Source organism: Amblyomma americanum, chromosome 3 (assembly GCF_052857255.1).
Source record: "Amblyomma americanum isolate KBUSLIRL-KWMA chromosome 3, ASM5285725v1, whole genome shotgun sequence".
In the NCBI taxonomy this organism is placed as follows: Eukaryota; Metazoa; Arthropoda; class Arachnida; order Ixodida; family Ixodidae; genus Amblyomma; species Amblyomma americanum.
The window spans coordinates 122,541,281-122,567,981 of NC_135499.1; the positions used below are offsets into that span (position 1 = coordinate 122,541,281).

Sequence of the window (26,701 nt, forward strand, 5' to 3'; positions counted from 1 at the left end):
TGGCATGATAAAATGAACTGCAGTGGTAACATGTAACCCAGAAAAATGAAACAACCCCCTTCTTTTTGCACTGATGCAATATCTTCATTATTGCTTCAGCATCGGGACAGTCTCTCGATATAGTGATTTTGTGAAACTTAGTTAATAATGAAAAGCGAAAGGTTGATTTTTACATGCCAGAACTAAGAGAGGAATCTGGATTCATTTTGACCATGTACAGTGAAACCTCATTACGCGAATAATTTCCCACATCGAAATGTGCCCTCCGCAGCCATTATCGAGCTGGCAGACTTGTGATCGGCGGTGGAACCTCATGGCTTCTGAACTGTCACAGAGCGTTTCAGTATGCTGAATACTGTCGTTAGGGTTCTTGACAGCTGCTGTTTGCAGGAGAAACAAAAGACATTATTTAAATACTGTATAGCTGCCAGAAATTGTGCTGTTACTTCAGCTGTTTTGAATATCCCTTGTTTTCTGGCCACAACGGCTGCATTTGAAAATGCAAAATGCATGGAGGGTAGGTTGCCATGATTTCGGTGTGCGTTGAAAATCTATATGTTAGAAATGAACTCGCAGTTTATTACGGCGTGCCGAAGTGTAAAATATTGATTTTGTACCATCCAAAACCATAAAAGACAAAAACGATTTCACCCCTATCCGAAGCACAAGCCAGTGACGAAAAGAATAAAATGGCTTTGGTGTAGCTCTGGTTAAACCGGTAGTGACACGATAGCTACAGCTGGCTGAGTGGAGCTCGCTCAGTCGAATTGCAAAGTCAGTCTTTCGTCTCTCTGTTTCGCTGAGCATTCCTTCTTCATCTTCGTCCCTGGACGTGGATTCACTCTCTACCCCGCTCCACTCCCCTCCACTATGTTTCACTGGCGCGCCGTGCCGCTGGCAGCTGCTCTGCACCACGTGACCAGCCACGGCACCGCCACGGACCTCAAGGGGTGTCACACAGCTCAAGGGATGCCACGCTGAAGGCTCGAAGTGCTCGCATAATGTAGCTATCGCTGCAAAATGCACATGCATTCAATACTTAAAAGGCATCAGCCAGACCTTGACCTGTATTCTCAGAAAGGAAGGGGTACAAACAACACAAGCACACCACTGTCATTGAACGTCTCCTCCTGCGTGCCAAAGATGACCATCCCAGTGCACGTTAAAACTGTCATGGACGTCCTGGGGACGTCCTGAGCATCTGCAGGACGTCCATGGGAGTTGTGCCCTTTGTGGGTCGTCCTAAAGAAAAGGCCCAAAGCACGATATCCAAAATCACCTGCTCGGAGTGCACGGTGTCGTACTTTAATGAAACTAAGAATTTAATTGAAAGCATAAAGCAGCACGAAGCTGATTTCAGACAAATTAATAGCGAAGCACTGTGGCTGGGTGCTATGAGGCATGTGACTTTAGTGTTGAATTCCAATGGCAGATCCGGATCAAGTTTTTCTACTCTGTTGGGAGCAATTGTATTCCAATGGCAAAATGGGAGTGCGAGTTGTCTTCCTATGGCAGATTGGTATCAAACATTAATCCCAGATCGTTCCGTGGAGCAGCGATATTTGCCCCGCCGAAATCGGCAGATTTGACCGGAACCCCGCGTGACGTTTTCCTTTCCCCCGCGTCTGCTTCTGGTCACGACCCACTGCTTCCTTTCTGTCGTCGCTACGCGGTGATCCGGGCAACATACAAAGAACATTTTTGACCTTTTCATTTAGCAGACGCGGAGAATGTTAAGCGCTCTGTCAGAATAATTCCCTCTTCCTGCATTAACGGTTTACGTTGAGTGACCTGGCAGGTGGGCTTAAAAAGCCAAGCTGCAGCTCCTCGCCCGCTGTCACACTTGAAGGAACCGAGTAGGCTCTGAAACGTCTTATCTTAGAAGAACTTGGCTGTCATTCATTTCTCACTTCAATTAAAATATATCAGTTTAGTTTGATCTGTGGTGCAGTGAATAAACGAGATGACTGAAACGTGTAAAAAAGCAATACGACTCTATCAGCACGCCGCTTTCCGCAGCGAGGTTCGACCGGCACGCAAAACCGATCGGCGCTCTAGCTGTCCCTGCGATATAATAGCTGCTCACGGCCACAAGCAGGAAGAATGCACATGGCGCAAACGGCACGATGACATAGGGAACATCCTCCGGTTTCTCGTCTGGCCGGCTTGTCTGCCTGGATGCCTACCATCGTTATCGCCAAAATGGGCCTAACAGCTGTAGCTTAAATTACCTCAGCTCCTTAGGTCATGGTAAATGAACACGTTGGTTTTGGGGACAGCCGTGACGCAGAAACTTCCTCTCTTGGCGAGCGCCTGAACTGTACCGTGGGAGGAAAGGGATGGAGAGAAGATGGAAAGAGGTGACGTAGTGGAGGGTTCCGAGGGTTCCGGAGCAATTTCCATCACCTGGGTATAGCACTGCAGCCTTGGGATCAATGTGCACTTTAGTGACTTTAGTCGGATACAACTTAAAAGCTGCGCCCATTTTTGGGACCGCCGCACAGAATTCCTCCAGGACAAAATAAGTATTCCGTTGTTAAAACTTCTCTTCACCTAAACAAGAAGCGCTATTATAATCACGGAAAAAAAGTTAAAAGCTCTAAAATTTTGATACTTGGCTTGTTTAATAAAGTCAAACATTAAACAGCCGATTTCGTTTACTTTTGTGACTGGCTAGCGGAGTAATACAATACGCCGCGGATCGTGGCCCAGTGTTAACTGCTACTTTTTTTTAAGTTGTGTCCTAACATAACAGCGCAGCATACGGGCTTCGTTCGCGTTTAGCCTCTATCGAAATGCCGCCGCCGCGGTTGGGTTCGAACCTGTGTACCCCAACTCTGTAGCCGAGCTCCGTTACCACTGAGCCACCGCGGCGGGTGCCAATTATTATTATCATTTTTCATTTTTCGGCGGTTTGAACGGCCACGCGGGTCAGAAGTTCAGAATTGATAGAGAGGGAGAGAGCGCAAGAGACATTTTCCCCTTTCAGAACCTTCTTGCGGTTAGATCTTGTTCTTTACTACAGACGCTAGAGCCCATTCGTCCTTCAAATACGTTCACAACGGATGGCGTACGGAGTTACTTCAGCCATTAGGCGGTACAGAAGTGGTTCGCGCTTTCCTCCCCCTTGTTGAAGGTGGGGATCGGGGTCGCGGCTCGACGAAACAACGTTCAAGACGACGACCGCTCCCACCACGAGGAAATTACTGCCGTCGAGTGAATGGAGTTGGGTGATGGGAGAACGATTACTAGTGGGTTTATTTACATTTTTACAAACGCAAAGGTCAAAAGTGAGATTTAAAATTCACTCGTCGATTTTTATATCGTTCTGCTTCCATTAATTCCCCACGTTAAGGACGCCCTCGCCGGGGGGAGTGACCTGAAACTTTCACTTGTTTGCACAAACTCACGTCACCGCGCATATGGACACGCCTCCGTCACTTGTTGAGCCTGAAAGAGAGGATGCCGTCGAGGTAACGTCGACTGCGGTGATGTCCTCTGGACAGCCAAAGGTTCCCACGTGCTGCCGACACCCGCTGTTCATCAGATGATAACCGACACGCACGGCCGGAATGCAAGGTCGGGAAGAGAGGTCGAAAGTGGTCGTTTGTACTGCTTTGAGATGCTTGCGAAGTTTGCGGACGTTGACCGCCAGCCCGCCGCAGTGCTCGCAACGCCGAAGAGCCACCGCAAACGAGGCCCTTTTGCTCGCCGCAGCGGTGCCGGAGACTTCGGAAAGGGGTCCGATTGTGCTTAAACCCGATCAGGCCTCCGCTCTTTCGGGTCCCACACTCCGACCGGGCAAAGCTCGGTAAATGGAACCAGCCGACATCTGGGTCCTCTCCGTGTGGTCCTTGACGGCAGGCGGGAGCGATCATCATCGAGTTGCTCGGAGCCACCCAGTAGAACCAGACGAGCTGGCTACCAATAGGCGAGTGTTCTGTCGCCGTTGCTCATAACTAGACTTGCTGTCGCAGTTCCTAACAGCCTGATTCCAGCTCCTCAGACAGCCATTTGCTATTTATACGGCGCCAGAGCTCTGCCAGCGTGAGATGCTCCGAGTTCTGGAGGGGCTAGATGGAATGGCATGCTTCCGAGAGGACATCATTGTGTCCGGAAGAACGGTTGAGCATGGCGCAAGTCTTCACAAAGTGCTGGGGCGGCTTGCGAAGGGATACCTCGTTTCATCAGGTGTTGGGGCCGACCCAGAGAGACCACCACACAGATAGACGCGCCAAGGGATACATCTGAAGTCAAGTCACACCTTGGACCAGCGAACCATTAGCAAAGTTTCTTCCAGGTATTGTCGACATGGCCAGACCATTGAGAGACCTCATGTATGTAGATGATGAGTGGTACTGGGGGTCCGGCACAACAGCAAAGCTTCGGAAGCGGGAAGCAGGTGCCAAGTGCAACATCACTTCTTGTGCACTATGACACAAGGAACCAACACACACTGTCAGTATAGGTGCATCACCCTACAGTTTAGGTGCAGTTATGCAGCAGTCACAAGAAAGACTGCTACCAGTCGCATACGCACACGTTCACTTAGACAGAACAGAGGTACGCACAAATCGAAAAATAAGCCCTAGCCATAACTCAGGCATGTGAACGCTACCCTAAGTACGTCCTTGGATCATCGTTTCACATGGAAACAGATCACAAACCCCTGGTTCCTCTTGTGACAACCAAGCGCATTGATGAACTGAGTTCAAGACACCAGCGCTTCCGCATGCACTTTGTTGAATACGGTTATATATACGGACTCTCACACGCCAGGGAACAAAGTGTTCACAGTCTACCTGTTCAAAAGTCAAAACAAAGCCCTACCAAGGTGGCGACAGAGACCTTTAAAGCTCTGTGTAAGAATCTTAATTAAGCCCAAACGCTAGGACAGCTGCCAGCATCACGTCAGATGCTAGCCAGAATCAAGCTAAGTATCCAAGCAGACACTAGTCTAGCCACAGTGGCGACTCTATGCACCACAGCGTGGCCTCCTGTGCATGGCCTAGCACCAGAACTCAATGTTTATGCAGAAGTGGCAGGTGTCATTGCACCCAGCTTCAGGCTGAAAGTATTTGAAAGACTTCCTCAAGATCACATGATCACAACTCGATGTCATGCAAGAGCAAGACAATTAATCTATGTGGTGGCCCGGCATTGCAAAAAGAGGACTATGCGCAGAGGACTATGGTTTCATTTTTCGCTCCAGGGTACAAATTGCCACGTGCCGAACGCGCCGCGCGGCCTCCACGTTTAGTCAAAGACGACGACGAAGTGTTGGTTGGCTCCCGAGGCGCTCTGGCTCTGTGCTTTGGACCCTGGCTGTCTGATTAAAGCGCCTAGCCTTCTGTTCCCGCCGACGTCTACCTGCATGGCTCCTCAGGTCGTGACACTGGTGGAGGTGCGACCGATGATCCCTTCTCCTGCGGAAGACTCGACGCGCCCGCCTCTTGTGACTACCCCTGTCCATCGTGCCAGCCGGAGGATCCGAGGCCTATCCCCCGAGGTCGTGACGGCGAAACCTCGTGCCGCTCGTGAAGGCGAACCCTCGACTTTCACTCCCCTCATGGCGACGCCACTGCCCGCCGTGACGATGACTGTACCTTCGACCAGCCCCACCTATCTGACCCTTCAGACCCCACGAACACCTAAGCCCTTTCACGGTGGCCAGTTCGAGGATGCCGAGGACTGGTTGGCACACTATGAACGGGTTGCGACCTTCAACGGCTGGGACGACACGACCAAGCTGCGTAACGTGTATTTCAGCCTCGAAGACGGCCCGCACGTGGTTCGAGAACCGTGAGGCTATCTTGTCTACGTGGCCGGACTTCCGACGTCAGCTCGTGACTACGTACGCCAACAGTGACCGCCGGGAGAGCGCGGAGCGCGCCCTGAGGTCTCGAATTCAACTTCCAGACGAGAGTGTTGCAATGTACGTAGAGGATGTGACGCGTCTTTGCCATCGCGCCGATCCAGCCATGAGTGAAGAAAAAAAGCTGCGGCACCTGATGCGCGGCGTAAAAGACCAGCTCTTTTCCGGTCTCGTACGGAACCCGCCCAACACCGTCGCGGAGTTTCTGGCCGACGCCGCCCTCATGGAGAAATTGCTGCAGCAGAGGGCCAATCAGTACGCCCGGCAACTGCGTCCAGTGCCGTCGCTGTCCACGTTGGACCGGTTCGACCACGATCCCGGGATGAACCCGAGCTCCCTTCGCGAACTCATTCGTTTCGTGGTCCGCGAGGAGCTGCAGCACCTTCATGGAACATTTGCCCCTCGCATCGATTCCGTCACCAGCGTCATCCGCGAGGAAGTTCAGCAGGCGCTCAGGGCACAAACCGCTGCGGTCGTGCCGGCGCCGCAACCGGCCCCATCCGTTCCCGCGCCGTACCCGGCCCCTGTTCAGCCAGTCACGTACGCGGACGTCGTGCGCCGCCCAGCCCCATTTCCTGAGCCTTCCCCTTACTCCACTCCAGTGGACGCGGTGCACGCTGCTCTACCGCTCCCTTACTGGGCTGATCGGCGCCAGCCACCGCGGAAGACTGATCTCTGGCGCACTCCGGATCAACGCCCGCTGTGCTACCACTGTGGTGAAGCCGGCCATCTCTACCGGCGGTGCCCGTATCGCGAAATGGGTCTGCGCGGATTTGCTCTTGACAGCCCCGTCCACGACCCGGAGAGCACCCTCAGGACATCGCCGAGTATGTCAACCGCCAGCGTAGTTCCCTGCCTCCTCCCCGCCGCCCGTCTCCGCGCCGCGAGTCGCGCTCGCCTTCTCCACGCCGGTCTTTGCCTTCTGGGTCCCGTTATGCCTCAGAACAACGTGGTTCCTCGATCCCACATCGGGAAAACTAGCTCCGGCGACCTTTGGAGGCGAGGCCGCCGAACGCCGATCCGACGCAAAGCTTCCACCGCCGCACCGACCGACTCGCCCCGACGTAGAACGCCGCATCGCCGCACAGTTTTCCCCGACTCTCCACCCGAATCGCCCCGACGTCGCAACCCCAGTCGTCGACCAGCTTCCGCCGCCGCACCGACTGAGTCCCTCCCTACAACCATCGACAGGCCGCGCTGAAGGCCGGATCTCCTTGGACATCCCCGTTCTCGTCGACACTAAGGAGGTCAGCGCGTTGGTTGATACGGGCCCAGATTACTCCATCCTTAGCGGACGGCTTGCGACGACCCTGAAAAAAGTGACGACACCGTGGGAAGGCCCCGACATACGTACGACGGGGGGGACATGTTGTCGCACCACTCGGTATGTGTGCGGCCCGTGTTACGGTTCGCGGCTGCACCTTCGTCGCCACTTTTCTTGTTCTGCGCGAATGTTCTCGCGATGTCATCCTTGGCATCGACTTTCTTCGTGAGCACGGTGCTATAATAAACCTCCCGAATCGCTTGGTGACGTTTTCCACCAAATTGGCCACAGCAGAGCCGGCGCACCAGGGTTCTCAGTCCGCCCTGCGAGTCGCCGAGGATAACGTTACGGTGCCTCCACGTGCCAGCATTCTCGCTAGAGTTACCTGTGATGAACCACAGCGGGGACTCCGGGTTGTCGAGCCTAATGTCTCTCTCGTACTCACTAAGGGGATTGCGGTGGCACGAGGCCTTAGCTGCCTGCATGACGGTTGGACAGAGGTCCTTATTACCAACTTTTGCAATGAGCATCGACATCTATTCCGTGGCACAGCCATCGCTTACGTCGGCCATGTTCAGGAAGTGGCCGAATGTTTTGCTTGCGAGGAGGACACCACTGGAGGTGACGCAGAAGCGCTCGACGACGTCATCATAAATCCGGGCCTTTCATCCGCTGAAAAGGGGCAACTCCAGGACCTCTTGCGGGAGTTTCGTGCGTGTTTCACGTCGTCGTCTAAGGTGCGACAAACGTCGATAGTTAAACACCACATCATCACGCCTGAAGGAGCTCGACCCATCCATCAGCAGCCCTATCGTGTGTCCCCTCGGGAGCGAGATGCTATACAAACACAGGTCAAAGAGATGCTCACGGACGGCGTCATCCAACTGTCAAGCAGCCCGTGGTCGTCTCCTGTCGTCCTGGTGAAGAAGAAAGACGGAACACTGCGATTCTGCGTCGACTATAGGAAACTTAACAGTGTGACAAAGAAAGACGTGTATCCGCTGCCCCGTATCGATGACTCCCTCGACCGTCTTCGCCAAGTCAAGTACTTCTCTTCGGTAGACCTCAGGAGCGGTTATTGGCAGATAGAAGTCGATGAGAGGGACCGTGAGAAAACCGCCTTCATCACACCGGACGGGCTCTACGAATTTTGCGTCCTCTCCTTCGGGCTCTGCTGCGCTCCTGCCACTTTCCAAAGAATGATGGACACCGTCCTCACAGGTCTGAAGTGGCAGACATGTCTTGTTTATCTTGACGATGTCATTATTTTTTCCGAAACGTTCACGGAACATCTGCACCGTCTCAGAACTGTCCTCGAAGCCGTTCGTTCCGCCAACCTCTCCCTCAAACCACAAAAATGTCACTTCGGATTCACCGAATTGAAGTTTCTCGGGCACGTCATTAGTGCTGTTGGAATCCGAGCTGACCCAGAGAAGCTTGCTGCCGTTGCTGCCTTTCCGGTCCTCGTTCACAAAAAAGCAGTCCGACGTTTCTTGGGCCTGTGCTCCTATTATCGTCGCTTCATTAGAAACTTCGCCCAGCTTGCCAGCCCTCTGACGCTCCTAACCCGGGATGATACATCATTTTCCTGGGGCAACGAACAGCAGACTGCCTTCAACGAATTACGACGCCCACTCCAATTGCCGCCAATCCTAGCACATTTCGACGAAGATGCCGACACGGCGGTACATACGGATGCGAGCAACGTCGGTCTTGGTGCCGTTCTCGTCCAGCGGCAAGACGGTGTCGACAAAGTAATCGCCTACGCCAGCCTGGCACTGTCGCGCGCTGAGTTGAACTACTCTACCACCGAAAAAGAATGCTTAGCCGTAGTCTGGGCAGCAGCTAAGTTCCGCCCATATCTGTATGGCAGACCGTTTTGTGTCGTCACCGACTACCATTCGCTGTGCTGGCTAAAAAATTTAAAGGACCCTTGCGGCCGCCTCGCCCGTTGGGCATTACGCCTGCAGGAATTCAATTTCACCGTCACCTATAAGTCCGGCCGGAACCACACCGACGCTGATAGCCTGTCACGCGCTCCCGTCGAACCTCCTCCACAAGACACCATCGACGACGACAGCTTCCTTGGAGCTGTCAGCACGTCTGAGCTCGTCTCCAGACAGCGTGCCGACGCCGAGCTGCGTCTGCTCATAGAACATCTCGAAGGTAAGCACCCTGAGATACCACGGTACCTAGCTCGTGGGATATCATCGTTTTGTCTCCGGAGCGGGGTGCTTTATAAAAAGAACTCTACTTCCAGTCCGACAACTTACCTGCTCGTCATACCGTCTGATTTACGGGATGAAGTTCTCCTGGCCTGCCATGATGAACCAACTTCCGGCCACCTTGGTGTTACCCGCACCTTGTCCCGAATCCGGCAGAACTATTACTGGCCCCAGCTCACGTCAAGCGTCAAGCGTTATGTCCGGACATGCTGGCAATGTCAGCGGCGGAAGAAACCGACGCTCAAGCCTCCCGGGCTGCTTCAGTGCATCGAGCCGCCACAAAAACCATTCGACAAAGTCGGCAAGGACCTTTTGGGGCCATTTCCTCTCTCGTCGTCCAGCCACAAGTGGATCGTAGTCGCCACCGACTACTTGACCCGTTACGCTGAAACGAAGGCCCTTGCGCGAGGTACTGCCGCCGAAGTTGCCCTCTTCTTTATGCACGAAATCGTGCTTAGACACGGCGCCCCATCGATCATCATTACTGACCGAGGCAAGGCGTTTCAAGCCCGGCTCTTACGTGACGTCTTAACGCTTAGCCACACAGCTCATCGACCCACAACAGCGTACCATCCCAAACCAATGGTCTAACGGAACGGCTCAACAAAACATTAGCGGAAATGATCTCGATGTACGTTGACGTTGAACATAAAACGTGGAATGAGATCTTGCCGTACGTCACCTTCGCATATAATACAGCGACGCAGGAAACCACCCAGTTTACCCCGTTCCGTCTCGTCTATGGCAGGGAGGTCTGCATGATGTTGGATGCGATGCTCCCGTACGGCGATGAAGAGGTAACCCCTGAAGCAGGCAACTTCGTGGAAAATGCAGAGCAAGCCCGTCAGCTGGCCCGCTTGAACATCAAGGACCAGCAATCCGTCGATGCTCGACACTATAACCTTCGGCACAGGGACGTGCACTACGAGCCGGGTGACAAGGTATGGGTGTGGACACCCTTGCGCCGCAAGGGGTTGTGCGAAAAGCTTATCAATCGGTATTTTGGCCCGTACAAAGTCCTGCGCCGCCTGAACAGCCTCAACTACGAAGTTGTCCCCGATGGAACTGTGGTCGCCGGCCGACAGCATCAACGGCCTGAAGTCGTCCATGTAGTGCGCCTAAAACCGTACTATTCGCGTGACTGAGCGCTGTGTGCACGCTGTGTGTCGCCCCTTTACCTCCTTACCCCACGTGTGAACTTGACTCTCCTCACCTCTCAACTAGCGCCGGATGTATAATTCACCTCACCCCTATTTTTCGTTTGTTTTTCCCCTTCTTTTCTCCCTGTGCATAACCCATTCCACACCGAGACGGTGTTTGCTTTCGCGGGGGGGAATAATGCCACGCGCCGAACGCGCCGCACGGCCTCCACGTTTAGTCAAAGACGACGACGAAGTCTTGGTTGGCTCCCGAGGCGCTCTGGCTCTGTGCTTTGGACCCTGGCTGTCTGATTAAAACGCCTAGCCTTCTGTTCCCCCCGACGTCTACCTGCACGGCTCCTCAGGTCGTGACAATATTTAAAACCTTGTCACATCGCATCATGCGCACAACCAGGGGGCGTCAACATTTTATCATATCAAAGGTTAAGATACATGTACTGAGCATCACGTAACAGCAAGCCAAAAAGAATGAAACGGAACACCAGTATTCGACGCAATGAATCAGAGAAAAAAGAAACGGAAGAAAAACAAAACGTGCTCAGTTCTTTCTTAAACGCGTCTCAAGAAATGCCCGCTCCGCGGAATATAACGTTAATGAAGCGTCGCTTACGCACTGCTGTCGTTCTTTACTTATGTGGAAGGCCTCCAGCAAGATTCTCCAGGCGTTCTTCTGTGTCACATCGTGAATGCCACATGCCGGGCTAGGCGCCTTGCCTTTTGCCTGCGGAAAAACTGGATTTCAGAAGAGATCGTCGCGCTTTTCGGAGCAGTCAAGCCTTCCTGGGGCCACGTTAGAAGGCTGTGCAGGATTCTCAGAGCTGAGGTCTGGCGTCAAGTCAGACTGTTCCAGGACTATTTACATGTGGCATGCTGTAGCCAATACCCGGAATGGCTTGCTACACGGATGTACCACTTTATCAAGTCTCAAGCCAGCCGAATGATCGAGGTGAATTGGTCCGTTATTCTTAAACACCGTATCAGGAATGGTGAAAGACGCCAGAGCGTATCCAGGAAACCAGTGCTAATGGTTGGGGACGTCTCCATTCCTGAGAAAGTTGAGGAAGTTCTAAGGAAAGGACCAAAATATGTCCTTGAGCCTCAAGTGCCTCCGCACGACCTGCTCGCCACTAATAGGAATATTGCCCAAAAAGTGAACGGTGAAGACAGTGAGAGGTGTCTGCTTGAGGGTGTTGACTGCCTCGCGAGGTGTGCCTCAGGGTGTGCTAACCGTCGTGCGTGCCGTGTTCTAGATGATATTGTTAACTATTTCAAAGACAAACAAATCGTCTTACTACAAGCTGACAAAGATGGGGGATTCGTCGTCACAAGAAGCCTACAAAGAAAAGGCCCTGCAAGCTGTGGAAAAGAACTTTGCACGCGCGAGGAAAAGCGACGTACGTGTTAAAACGAAATTCATGAATTTTTGCAAGGACCTCAGTCTGGTTTCTTTAGCTAATGATATAAGTAAATGCAGAGGCAACTGCTTGAACGTCTTCTTCACGGCTAAGACTCAGAAACCTGAAATACCCTTCAGAACGATCATCAGTGAAAGTGGCTCATGGCAGCAATGTGTTAGCCGGTTCCTTTTAAAGAAGCTCGCGTTAATCAATGTGGATAATCCTTTCGAGACAAAAAAGAAGTCCCAAATTGTGTCGGATTACATTGAGGGCAACCGCCAGGTCAGTTACGGTTTTTCTGTTGATGTTGAGGATCTGTTTTATTCTGTCCCTCAATCCGAACTCTTAGTTGCTGTGAAAGAATCTGTTGAAGTTACTGGCGAAATTTCCTTTCAGTCTTCAGCTGGTATGTCCCTTGACAATTTTTTAAAGCTTTTAGAATTTTATCTCAGCGTCTCTTTTATCTCTTTTAACAAGCAGCCTTTTCTGCAGCGTAATGGTGTTTGTATAGGTTCATGTGTGGCGCCTATTTTGTGTCACATTTTTTTAGCATGCATTGATCGCCTTTTGGATCAAGATTTTATCGGTGGCCCTGTTTTACAGGTTTTTAGATACGTAGACGATTTTTTAATCCTTTTAAAAACCACTAATCACTGCACATTCGCAGACTCCGTCCAACAGGTACTAAGAACATTTGAAAAGCATGGTAAAGGCCTGGTTTTTACCCATGAAATTCCGAACAACGAAATACTTTTCTTGGACCTGAGGCTGAGTTTGTGCAAAGGACATATCTGCTGGGCTTATTTCCCGCTTGCTAACAAAGAGCTTTCGCCCTTTGACTCATCCCATTTTAAGACTGCGAAAAGAGCTATTGCTTCGCTCTGTCTGGAATCTGCGCTTCGTAGGTCGTGTCCACACCAAATGCATGCTAGCTTTAATAATCAGGTAAACCGCCTTTTGTTTGCAGGCTTCCCGTGCTCGATCCTAATGGCTATTGCTGAAACCCCCCTAAAGAGTTTGGTCCTCGACAAAAAATGGCTTGCACGGAACGCGCGAAGATGATGCCTGAGGGGATGCCTCATGTACATAAGGTGTCGCATAACCTCAAAAAAGTGGCCAGCAGGCACAACGTGCCACTCGTGTTCTCGGCGCCAAATAAGCTGGCGAAGCTGTGCCCGCTCATCTACGGCGAACATGAGCGCGGTTGCAAAACTCAACATGAAGTAGCCTATGTCGAATGTGCGCTAGGAGTGGCGTATAAGATCCCCCTTACCTGCGGAAGGCGCTATATCGGGCAGACGGGGCGCGTCCTTAACGATTGTTTAACGGAGCACGCAAAAAACGTGAGGGTGAAAGACAAGCTTGCGAACTTAGTTTCGCATGTTTTAGAGCGCAAATGTGTGCCACTGTTTAACGAAGATAAGGTTCTAGGCAGAAGCGCAAGTAGAGTCTCCAGAATTTTGCTGGAGGCCTTCCACATAAGTAAAGAACGAGGGCAGTGCGTAAGCGATGCTTCATTAACGTTATATTCCGCGGAGCGGGCATTTCTTGAGACGTGTTTAAGAAAGAATTGAGCACGTTTTGTTTTTCTTCCGTTTCTCTTTTTCTCTGATTCATTGTGTCGAATACTGGTGTTCCTTTTCATTCTTCTTGGCTTGCTGTTACGTGAAGATCAAGATACGTATCTTAACTTTTGATATGATAAAATGTTCACGCCCTCTAGTTGCGCGCATGATGCGATGTGACAAGGCTTTAAATATGTACCCTGGAGCGAAAAATAAAACCAGTGGTTTAGCGCGACTGCAGCACAACCAGAGGATGGGGGGGCAAAACACTCATATAAATAAATGATAAAACTACAAAATTGGAATGTAATCTGCCAATAGAAAAGAAAAAATATATTAGGACCTTGTTTTATGAAAGAGGTAAGTCATTTTAATAAAACCTGGCAAATTTTGTATTTTTGCAACACTCTTGACCTGCCCCCTATTCATGAGTGTGCGGTGCATTACAGCGCGTCTTTGCAGGCCTTGTTTCGATACCCGGCTAACCCGGCCACAGTGGCGGGAGCTCACGAAGCGATTTCTTATCGCCAGCTGTCTGCGATGGCGCGCCTGGTAAAGCGTATAAATTTAGCTCGCCGGTCTCAAAATGCTCCTTTTGCGAAGTTTTCGTCGTCCTTGCACGTCGCTTCTTTGTCACCATTCGGTAAGATTTGCACCCCGCTTCACCGCTGCGGCAGTTTTCTCGGTTTTGTCGTTTCCTTCGGCGTGCGGCCAGTGCGAAGTCTTTTTCCGTCTTTGCACGTTTAGCGCTTCATTTCAAGATGAGCTTGCGGCATGTGAAGAAACGATGCTCCGTGGTACACCAAGGCGGTACACTGCGACAGCGTGGATAGTACCATTGGTGTCACGCTACACCGATTCCCGCTGGACTTTCACAGGTGTGTCGTCTGCTCTAGGTATGCGCGATAGCTTCGATATGGTTTCGCCGGGCTGTTCGCTCGTGTTTCATAGCTGTAACCCGTTCGTGCGTACTTGGCTTCATGTCTTTTTCAATGTATGGTATTTGCTCCTACGTTGAGCACGTTTGAGGGTGCTAAAGCTGGCTTTAACATTGCCTTGCAGATGTAAACGCACCTGCTATATTCTTTCAGCTGAAGAAATTAAATGTGAAGAATAATCCCAGTGTGCTCTATGGTCTGTGTTGATGCGCCTACTTATGTCATGTTATGTTTGCTTCAATTGAAGCTGTCGTAGCATTGTTTTCTATACTTTTCAATTTCCTAACTGACAACGTTCGTGGCACTTCAGGGCTTTTTCCTTCTGCACTGTGACTATTGAGATGATTAGCCAACTTAAACAATACTGCTTGTGCTGCCTGTGACATGTATTTTTTGTTTGTGTACCAAGGGTGTGCTTTGTGACTGTATTTGTTTGGTTGCTGCAATAAACAATGAATATGAAACTATTAAAACCATACTTGCCGTACACTCTATTGCGAACTGTGCACTTGAGCCAGTGCTTTGTGCATCATACCTTGCATCATACCTTGCTGTACTCAAAAGCTCTCAAAAGTACTAGCACCAGTATTTGCACTACGAATCATGCATGCTTCGCCAGTGTCTGGAAGTGTTGCTGCCTTTCTATGCTGCCCCTCCTTTACCAGTCACTTTCATTGCGTTCCCAATTGCACATTAACAAGGCCATAACTAGCAGGAACTCGAGCACATTTGACTGGCAAAGGTTGGGGCGCGCTGAAAGGCAGCAACCTTCGAGAGATACGGGCTCGAAAACGCGGTTTCTACAGAAAGACCGCTTTATAATTCGCGCCAAAAGCATACGTATGCGTGACGTCATTCTACGTCACGTTTGCGTAGTTTGCCCCCCAAAATCCAGGGGGCGCTGGAGTGCCCATGAGCCGCCATTTTTTGGACCAATGGGCGTCTATGGAGCCTTCGCTACCAGTATACAACCTTTTCTTTTCTATCAATTATTACATTTTGACTAAATCATTATTATTTAATCACTCTCTTTATTATTATTCTTAAAATTTTAAAATCAAAACACTCATCCCTTTTCTGTTCTTGACGAAAAATTCACCGGTGTTATGCTCCCACGTGCTTTTCCTTTTTGTTAACTGAGTTCAGTTGAACAGCCACCCGATTCTTGGCCGATCCCCCAGTGTGGGTATGTGCCATTTTTTGATAGGCTAACAACAACAACAACAACATCTACCTTGGTTCTCTCGCCGTGTGTTTGTCTTTTTTAGTGCTGACCTGTTTCAAAGATTTGCACGGTAAATGATCCACAATTTTGAGTTCAAGCAACTGGTGAAACAGTGGGCTCAGACCACAGAAAATCAAGTCCGTGTTATGCCCAAAGTAATGACATGGCTGAGCGCACAGTACAAACAGCTTGTAAGGGGGGGGGGGGGGTGGCTCAGCAGAATCTAGGTCGCTTTGCAACGCCCATCAAAGGTTTAGGCCAAGCGTTCGGGCTGCGAGCGAGCTTCACACCTCTGGATCGTCGTCTTTCACACACACAGTTCAACACAGCTAGCGAGCGTGGCTCCTATGCTAAAAGCTAAACAGCTCCTGAAGAAGTCTTCCAACGTAAACACGGCACTACTGTCCCACAGAGCCGCATCAGCAGTGGAAGGATTCTCGCCAGCAGAAATGCTAATGGGACATCGCATCACCGTCACTCTGCAATCCACCACCAAAATGCCTAGGCCGAAGTGGGATGACAGTGAATTCAGGCACAGAATGAAGACTACAGATCCCAGACTCACCGCACCTATAGCGGTCGACAAAGGGTACGGAGTAAGGGAACGCATCCGTCCGAAAACAGTTGTGGGAATTCTGAGTGGAGCAGCATCCTACGGGTCTGTAACACAAGCGTCGTGCAAGCCAATATCGTGTCTGGTACAATTATTGGCAGGGCTTCTTGCGCAACCAGTGACAGCCACAAGAAGCGGACGCCAGTGCCGAGCCGCCTGGAGTTTTAGCCTGCCTTGCCGGAGAAAGAGGGGTGTCGTGGATTACCGGTCATATAGGGAGCCTACAAGGCGGTACACGTAGGCTTCCTAAGTGATCACTGATCAGGCACCGCGCGGCAAGAGGCGGTTCGAAGAGAGGTGCGTGCGGTTAGGGCGAAGGTGAAGGACACACTGGGAAGAGCGGCAAGAAACCAAGAAGCGACTATGTATGGACACCGTGTATTGATCATGTGTCACCGGCTGACTGCGCCGGAATAAACGGCGCGCTCCCTCCTTTATTCGTTCTCTTACGGCGCGGTTGAGGTGTCCACCTTAGGTGAGACAGTTACTGCCCCATTTCGTTTTCTAAGTACCAAGTTTCAATAAGAATTCGACCACCTATCTTAAACGTGCACAGACATAGGACGGCTCATGGACGTTTCTTGCATTTAACCTGCATCGAAACGCAGCCTCCGCGGCCAGGATTCCATGCCGCGTCCTCATGCTCAACAGCCGACGCCATAGCCACTCAGCCGACGCGGCAGGTCACTTCGTGGTCCATTGCTGGCACGTCAGAGCCAAGGCCAGCGGAAGTGTAGGCTCAAAAGGCTCTGTATGCACAAGGTAGCAAGCTTTCGGAGCAGAAAATCGCCGTCGTGCAAACTTGAAGTTTCCATTTGAGAGATCAGTTAATGTTCCTTTGTCGATTTCCGCCCCCCCCCCCCCCCTTTTAACTTTGCTTGCAAGACTTGTTTGTCCCTTAGTTACAACCAAGTTTCCATTACGTTGACGTCACTATTGCTACGATGAGCTCCGTGATTTGTTTGTTCGCTGGCTTAAAATGTAATATAGAACTTTCTGCTACATTAACTGTCTTATCCAAATCGCTAATGGTACTGGCGCTTTTGCTTTTTACCACATACCGGTGTAGTTTTCCTCAATGCCTAATTACCTGCTGCTCCAGACACGTTGACACAATTAAAAGTCTAATTCACATTTTGTATATTAGTGCTAAAGGAGTAGTCCGATCGGTAAACCCTGATCAAGATCTTGTGATGTTTGTGGGTTTGAGCCAAGTGAAATTAATAAACAAATAAAGTAAATCAAACAATTATGGCCAGGACTGGGATTCGAACCCGCATCCTCCTTAGCATGAAGCCATGCCTTCACAGGCAGCGTCGATGTGTGCAGTTTGAAGAAGAACGTTTTCGCAGCAGATGAAATGCACATTCGCTTAACACGTTTTAAAACACTGGTGTCAAGAAGCTCCAGAAAAGGCTTCCGATACAACGGTATAGGACACAAATACTCTGTAAGTGCCTGAGTCATCTGCCTTCTTTAGAGTCTATACAGGCATTTTAAAGAAAAGCGCATCGTGAGGAAATCAAAGGTGTCAGCAACTTTCTTAGGGAATCCCCAAAAAGGCCCCTCAGTAGCCTGTCCAGTCGGTGCGCACAGGAAAGCAAATGAACGTTAAGACGCCTAATAAGCACTCATCGAAGCTGCCTGTCAAGGCGTGGCTTCATGCTAATGAAATACTTGTGCCAGGGGCGGTGACCATTGACCATTGTTTTGTTCTTTGCGATGACATTATGTTCTTCGACAAGACTCTAGAGAAAGAAACAGGTTGTCACGTCGCACGGGTTCCCATTGGGAGTGCCATATGAAGGAAGCGAATATTCTGTGCATTACCAGTCCGCTTCAGTTCGCACTTGTATACGAGGGGCCGCTTGAATAGCTTGGCAGGCCTAGACGGTGTGGTAGAGAGTTGCTAGAGACCCACAAAGTGGACACTCAGGACGATAGCGGGCTGGGTGAGTACGCTGGAGACGAGAGAGGCAGGGGAAAGTCTGAGCTTTGAGCATTCGAAGAGAGACCGTCTCGGCCCGTGAGAGGCGGCGGTGAGGCTGGGGAAAAGCTCAACGTTCGCGCGGTAGTAGTCGAGGATGTCCCCGTACACAGGGAGTACAGGGGTGAAAGCTGTCGGAGGCGGGTCCGGCGAACTCGGCGGCGAATCAGCTCGGTAGGAAAGAGCGAGTGCGCAGGCATGCGCCTGTTGACTGCCGTCGAGCACGTCGTGTCCCGTGGTCCAGACGAGCGTGGTCTGTGGGGCGGGAGTGGGGAGATGCCGAAGGAGAGTAGCGGCGGTGTGGTCAACAACTATATCTGGGCACCCACGACAGGCGGAGGCCGAGTCGGTAATAACAACACGGGTTGGAGAGGAGCCGGTTCCAGTGAGAGCCAAAGCGATGACCAACTGAGTGCGGTACAGAGCGAGGCTGCCGTGAGAAGGCGACCCGTGTGGTCGACGACGACTGCAGTGAAGGCAGCTATAGCGAGGCATGTTTGGCTGCACCTACATAGAGGGCGGACGAGGACGAGCCATATCGGCGGCAGGTTAGGCCGCCCGGGCGGAGCGGTGGGCAGTGTTAAGAGTTGGGCACATATATATGGCGTGGGGTAGGGTTTACTTTTAAGAAATTTTAGAGTTACCGAGGAAGCGAGTTTTGGTGTCGGGAGTGAAGAGATGGTGGGTGAATGTCGAGGCAGGCCAGAAGGGCACGTCCGGATGGTGACTGTCTCTCTCTCTCTGCACTTTATTCCTCGCACAATGGAGAACCTGCAGGACATAGGCAGGTTTTGCAAGTAAAAAAAAAAATGTTGCGGGCTTGAGCCTGAGCAAACACTAACCATCCAAGACTGAATTTGTCGCCTCATGAACATTATCTGTGAATCCCAAGAGGCTGCAGTGTTGCGAATTTGGTACAGAGGGGCCCCTAAGGACTGAAAGGCGCCGCAGTCCCAGCATGTGCCGAAAAAATGACCTTCGTAGGCTATCGCCGCAGCCGAGCACGCCTCGTATTAGGAAGACCTCAGACATTGCTGGCACATACCCACTACGGGGGAATGGCCAAGACGCAGGCGGTTAATTGCTGGATACAGGAAAGTTTTGATGGGAAAAGGAGTGGTAGTATTTAAACTGCAGCACACTCTCGCGCTTCTTCTTCTTCTTCTTTGCCTCAGTAAATATGGCACAAACTCCCGCGGGGGGATTGGCCAAGGTGTGGTGGCATAAACAGGGAAATTTCCATAGGAGATTACGACAAAATTTTAGCACCAAGCGTGAATTTTGAAAACTGTATCGCGCTGTGCACTGCACATCGTCGTCTTCATCAACTACCATCAGCGGCGCTTGATGATGACCTCAGGCTTAATGGCACACACCCACGGCGGGGGATTGGCCAGGGTGCATTGCGGACACAAACGCACTCATGAGCAAGAAGTGTAGTAAATGGATAATTATGTGTCCTAAACTGGAATTTGAATAAAGAATGAAAAAAAAAAATGGACATGAAAGAGCAGTGAATTCTCATTCTAGCAGAGGAGTCCGAGTTTTTACTTGCCGCATAAAAGTGTGGAACCCTATATAATCAAAGAAAGATCCTGCGAGACTAGTAAACATTTTGTATCAAACCAATGCAAATCTTTATCAGGTTGCACGACACAGCGTCTTGAATTACGCCTAGAGGAGTTAACGCCTTACAGAACATAACCGAGTCGTGTATCGCGTCTGCTGCGAGGCACTCCGAAACCTCCAAAGCATTTTTCTACCCGAGAACGAAATGTGCAGCGGCCTCTCGAGGAGGGTACGCCAATATAAGGTCACCATGCAGGTATAGGACACTCAGAGCCTCCGTTGTAGTGATCTGTATTTATTTCATATTCGTATTCGATGCTGATGGAACGCGCGCGAAGAGTGATGTGCTTAAGGTATACAGTACGATGCAATGCCTAAAAATCACTTTTGATTCGATCCTCAGTGCCTTCACGTTGTTGCTGTGGCAGTGTGCGTAGGCTGCAAACACGGAGGCATAGAGGGCGCCAATGTCCCGCAGCCGGCCGCTAGATGACGGCAGATGACTCGCTCCTGGTGCACACCCTCGCTGCCGCCTCGGCCAGAGTGAACGGAGCTCTCGAGCTCAGGTCGCTAGCTCATCCAGTGCCTCAGCATCGCCAGGACGGTGAGGAGCAGCGTGAACGGCGAGAACATCGCCGACAAAACGCCGGCGCAGTACATGCCTGCACAGGGGACGGCGTAGCTCAGCATGGGACGTACACTATACCCAGGATTTTTTGAGGCGCTGAATAAGGAACACTAGACGCCATAAGATAAGACCCAAGGTTAGGCTTCGCTTGTAATAGGGGAGTAATTACTCGCTGGCACCCACCCAACCGCAACCATACGGCTACAAAGAAAAACTGTACGCCTTTCTCAGAAACTTCGTAGTTAAAGAAAAAATTCGTCCTGGTCCGGTGTTCGAACCACGTGCAGCAACCTCATTTGATGAATACTCATGTTGTGAACGTATTCGAACAGGAGTGATTATGGTTAAAAGTGTACAGTGCGCTTCGTTTACTTCGTTCCTTCCACACGCGTGGTACGCGAGGATGAGTATCAAGTTTCAGCCCGAGGACAAGTCTTCGTCTATCCCGATGCTTGTCCTCAGGCTACGAGGCGGCTGCGTGTGGGGCAGCGTAACATTTCGTTCCCACAGTCTGCTTAACATGCATAGACATGCAACAAGGATCCGGAGATCTGCTCGCCACGAACTCACCTTCGTGTTCAATTTCGAACCTGATCTGCTGAGGGTTCCTGCAGAAGCCTGCGAACAGAGAATAGACGAAATTATGCTCGAGCAGTTATACTTTAGGCCGTTTCTCTCTTATTGCCGGCGAAAGTTTCAAGGTGGCTAAAACGGACAAATTAACCACAAGTCACTCATCGATAGTAACCTAACAACTTCAGGGCTGATTCTGCCGAGGTCGCTTATAACGTAAATAGGTAGGCGGTGTTTAGCGTCTTAAACTTGCACATGGGTTTGTGTCATCGAGAACGCCGTAGTGGAGGGGTCCGGAATAATTTCTACCACTTCGGGTTCCTTAACGTGCAAAACATGGCACAACACATTGGCTTCGTTTGCATTTCGCCTCCATCAAAACGCGGCCGCCGCGTTTGCGGATCTTGTTGCGATATATTCCGGAAAAGCTCCGAAAATGCACGCACTGATACTTCACTGCATTGTTAATGTGACCGCCATAAAGATAACGTACGCTTCAAAAGTGGTTACTGGATATTATTACGCCGGCAGATTATGAGAATACCACGCTACGTCACTCTGAACTACATCGCAGGCTTGGCAACAGTGGTATCAGCTTATCAAAAGCCACCACGCACTACGCGACAACAACGCGAGCGTCACGAAGCACATGTTTCATACAGGATCGTGGTTTGTTAACGTGAGGACGGGGGTCCTTTAAACTCTCCCCGAGTGAGTACTGTCATCCATAGGCCGTGAGCGCCCCGGTGAATTCACGGCCACCTCTTCAATGGCTGCCTCCTTCAGATCTCTCAAGCCATCTCCTCCTACATTACGTGTTCAAAAGACGCGATGTCATAATTTTTAGCTCTTGATTCTGACCAGGGGAGTCATTACGAAGTGCATGGCAGCCACTAGTTGTCAGAGTAGTCCTCTATGTGGTACTTCATCGCGGCCAGATATGATTGTACAGGCTGTTAGGTTAGTTGGTTTGAGATCACTTTTGTAGCAGCGTGAAGTAACACGGCGACAACACAAGGACAATTTACGAAAGCAAAACTGGCAAATTCTGACCGATCTGTTGTCCTTTTTCCTTGTTTCGCGTTTGCCTGTTTGCGACACTCTATGGCCACGTGCATATGCAGCGGTTTGGTGGTTTCAAAAATTAACCTATGAAGTTAAGCACTTTCGTGTGTAGTGAGTGACCTGTCGTCGTCTTACGCCTCGCCGAATCGAAAGTGAAAACAGATATGATTTTTCACGGCCTCTGACAAGCCTTTTACCATTAAGAGAGCAAATGCGGCCTCAACTTCAGAAGCTCCTGTCAAGATGGCGTTACCAGCCGCAGTTCCGGTTTTTGCGTCAACCCTGCGCTGCTTGCGCTCTTCGCTTATTAGATGGGCACGAGTTGGTGGTTGTGGGGAGTAGATGAATGTCATCCAGTACCTCTCATTTAGCTGGAGTGATGCGGTACGGAGGACCTATAGTCAGCCATTTATTTCGCTCGATCACCATTCGCAACCACATTGCACTAGGCGCAAGGCCTTCCTTATGCCCAATGTCGCCAGGTGCCCACCGGTTTCCTCTGAGGGTACAAGCTTTCCCCCGGCGTGGTGAAATGTAGGGGTTAAATGCTTGGAAAATGAAACCCTGACACCACCTTATGCACCTAAAAACACATCATGCCATGGGCGCTCTCTGGCCAAAGCTGCCGTTGCATTAAAAATGAATCATCATCATCATCGTCTCTCTTACCGTAAGTGACGGCCCTTGCTGCTTAATGTCGGAAGCACACTGTAAGAGTGTGTCTTCTCTCCGCTTATTAGCAGATTTTGGATCTGGCTTTAGTGAGGCGACCCCGTGAACTCAGTGAATTTCCTCATTGAAAAGCTAGAAGCTGTCTCGATCAGAGGTGGACATCCTCCACCTCGTCGATACCCGGTGCATTGCATTTGCGGCTGCAAAAGTTACAAATTACGCTTTTCTACGGTTCTAGTGAGTGGTGCTGTTGTCCATACCTTCGCACTTGGAGGCGTCGAAGTTGATCTGCGGCACGTTCTCCTCCTTCCCGACGACCGCATACGTCAGCGGGGAGCAGCTGAGAGGCCCCTCTGCGGTACAGAACATACGCACGGGAGAGGTTAAGCAGATGCGGAGCGATTGCATAAGGCACCGTTAGCATACCATGTAACGTGTTACCGTTAACCGAAGTACCGGGAGCCCGCCCACCGCCTTTGCGCATGCGCTGATTGGTCCCGATGCGGCAGGCGTGCTCAGCGCCCGGGTTCCTGGCGCCATCTGGCGCCCTCAAGACGATTTGCGCATTCGTACAGCGAACTAGAATACCATAATTCTAGTTCACTATACGCATGCGCATTTACGACGTGCAGGCTCTCGGTACTCCGGTAACGGAATACGGTACGCGGCTTGCCAAACGTCTCTATTAGACACCTTTAGCATACCGTGTACCGTGTTACCGTTACCGGTACTGGAGTACCTGGATCCCGCGCGCAACCAATGCGCATGCGCAAATTGCCTTGACGGTACCAGATGGCGCTAGGTACCAGGCCGCTGAGCCCGCGTGCCACATTGGGACCAATCAGCGCGTGCGCACTGGCGCGGCCGGCCTCGCGGTACTCCGGTAGCGGTAGCACGGTACACGGTATGCTAAATGTGTCTATTGTGCCGTCAAGATGAAGTGCATCGGTCACGTGATGAATGTTTTGATTTCTCAGAAGCCTGCGATAACTTCGACTGCGAGCCACCGCTTAGTTTCCACGCCACAAAGATCGGCATCACATTCGGCTTGCATATTAACGAAAATAAACAGTATTTCACGGAAACGTGGAGGCAGAGATGGGGGGGGGCGGCAATTGGTGTTAAAAGATGACTGACGTGGTACTATTCCCCATAATTATTTAAAGCACAGCACAGAACTCAGTTTAGTGACGAAAGAAGAAAGCGCTGCAAAACAGAAAAGCTATTTTCTTCCATTCTAGAGCAGATCTACATTGGCCTGATGAAGCTGAGTTCGACTCTACTTACACAATGGCTTTATTAAGGCCTGTAAGATATACACGTAAATAAATAAATAAAAATGTTCGATCATATTGCGTCAATTAGAGATAAAAACGAAAAACTAGCATGCTGAGTGTGTGAAGGCCGCCTCGTGCAAAGAGGCTATTTTTTGTGGTGTTTAGCTAACAAACGTACCAATTAAAAGTAAGACTCTAAATTAACAATTAAAGGTTTTGTATGCGTAAGTTAACCGACCGTGTTTTCTATTCGGGAAGTAAAAGCTATTTGATCGAATAAATGTATACCAGGTTGTGGGACTGAGAAATATATGGTAGACCAATTTAAACTGCAGTTTTGTGAAATGGGAATGTCGCTGGCCGTTTATTAAGGGCGTCTGCAAACCCAGACATTAGATACGCGACAATGACTGCCCACCGTTAGGCAATGAGGAGTGTGACACTAACTGAGATGCTGATGTCTGAAAATTGAAAATTGGTGTTTGGGGAAACGAAATGGCGCAGTACATGCCTCACATATCGGCAGACACCCGAACGGCCCCGTAAGGGAAGAGACAAAGGAGGGAGTGAAAGAAGAAAGAGAGGCTTAGTGGAGGGCTCGGGAATAATTTCTACCACTTGGGGATCATTAACGTGCACTGACATCGCACAGCACACGGGCGTCTTAGAGTTTCGCCTCCATCGAAATGCGCCGCCGCGGTAGGGTTCGAACCCGGGAACTCCGGATCAGTAGCCGAGTGCCCGACTCAAACGCTCGCGCGCGCGGCCTAGCCTGCTCCCCTTCTAAATCAGAACTCTTCTACCGCCCCAGGCCGCACGACCCCGCCAACCCTCCCATCTCAATCACTCTAGGAAACCACCCCATTCCCCTGGTCTCCAAGATTCGCATCCTGGGCCTCGTCCTTCACTCCCACGGCGCGCATGGCAACGCCATCCAAACTCTCCAGGCCCAAACCCAGCAGGCCACACGTCTCATTCGGCGCGTGGCGAACCGGCGCGCAGGTATGTGAGAGCGCAACACACTCCGCCTCACGCAAGCCTGCATCACGAGCCGCACGGCGTACTCATTCCCCTACCTCCCGCTAAAGCAGAAGGAGCGGAACCGCATCAACGCGCTCCTCAGGAGCGGCACGAAGGTTGCCCTCCGCCTACCCCCAGCACCTCTACTACCCGGCTGCTCAACCTCGGTACCCACAACACGTTTGAGGAGCTGGCAGAAGCCACCCTAACAGCACAGCTTACTCGCCTGTCGAGTACCGCGGCAGGCCGCACTCTACTCTGTCAGCTAGGCATCACCCCGATCACCTATACTACCGAGGGGGTTCCCATACCTCCAGACCTACGCTCCTATCTCATCATCCTTTCAATCCCTAAGAACATGCACCCCGAGCACGACGGAGAACGCAGGACAGCCCGCGCCAAAGCCCTGCACAAGCTCTATGGCAACAGTCCCGGGGTAGCCTACGTGGACGCGGCAGCGTACTCGTCGGGCTCCCGCATGGTTCTCGCCGTCGCTAATTCTCAGGCCCGACTAATCGCATCAGGATCCGTCACCACAGACTCATCGGAAATTGCAGAGGAAGCGGCCATTGCACTCGCTCTTGCCTCCACCTCTGCCACCAAAATTATCTCCGACTCAAAATCCGCCCTATCCAATTTCGCCAAAGGCCTGATATCCCGCACCGCGGCTCGGCTTCTGCGCTTCTGGCACCCCACTCACCCCGTAACCCTTATCTGGACTCCCGCACACGCAGGCCTCCCGGGTAACGAGGAGGTCCACTCCCTCGCCCGAGGTCTCACTTTCCGGGCCGGAGTTGGACCTCCTCCGCCGTCCCGAGAGCGTCTGCTTACGTTCAAAGATATTCTTGCCTACTACCGAGATACCCGGCGCGTTTACGCACCGCCGGCTCCCTCCCTTACCTTAATCCAGGCCTCCCACTGGCGCCGACTCCAGACCCGAACTGCTCCCTACCCTATTCTCCTTCATGCCCGCTACCCCGATCAATTCCTTTCTTCTTGTAAGCTCTGCGGGAAACCGTGAGACTTCCTTCATGTCCTCCTCACATAACCTACCTTCCCACACCCTCCATCCCTCACCACGGCGGAGTCATACTGGGAGACTCTCCTGGCCAGCTCTGCTGCTGCTGACCAGCGCCGGATAATTACCGACGCCCTGAAGCGGATAGCCCTCCAATGGTTGTCCTTTGCCCTGTAAGGACAGCCCCTAAGGGTTGCCTCGTGCCATGTTAGGGGGTTTTCCCCCCTCGGTATTTGGCAATAAATGTTTCCACCACCACCACCCTAACCACTGAGCCAAGCGGCAGGTGCTGATGTCTGCTTAAATTATGTTTAAAAGCCGAAGGTGGTTTAAAAAAAACCATAAATAAAATAAGAACGCTGATTTCTATCTGAGATATCCACAAGCATTTTTTAGCAGCCCTGCCGAAGGCAGTGCAGTGAATAAAATAGTGACAGTTCGCCTTTTCTAAACACTTCCAAAAATTACAAAGCAAGACTAAAATGTGAGAGACAAAGGGATTAGTTCGGAGAGGAAAAAATTACGGCACCCGAAGTGTCTTCCAAGAAAAATACCCTCCTGTATTGCACTCAGTATTCATGACATTTGGAGTATTCCAGATTAACGGATGTACTAACAGCAGAGGGACAA

The 26,701-nt window shown here is 51.1% G+C and overlaps 1 protein-coding gene across 1 annotated transcript in view; it reads right to left on the bottom strand.

The window, feature by feature from the left end:
- Nucleotides 1–20,097: 20,097 nt before the first annotated feature.
- Nucleotides 20,098–26,701, bottom strand: part of LOC144124868 (uncharacterized) — a 40,461-nt gene continuing 33,857 nt past the window's right edge. The window contains exons 17-19 of the mRNA XM_077657789.1: nt 23,017–23,109; nt 21,017–21,064; nt 20,098–20,480 (exon numbers count right to left, since the gene is read on the bottom strand). Of these exons, the coding sequence (XP_077513915.1) occupies nt 20,389–20,480; nt 21,017–21,064; nt 23,017–23,109 (233 nt within the window). The 3' untranslated portion in view covers nt 20,098–20,388. The remainder of the gene's footprint in view (nt 20,481–21,016; nt 21,065–23,016; nt 23,110–26,701) is intronic.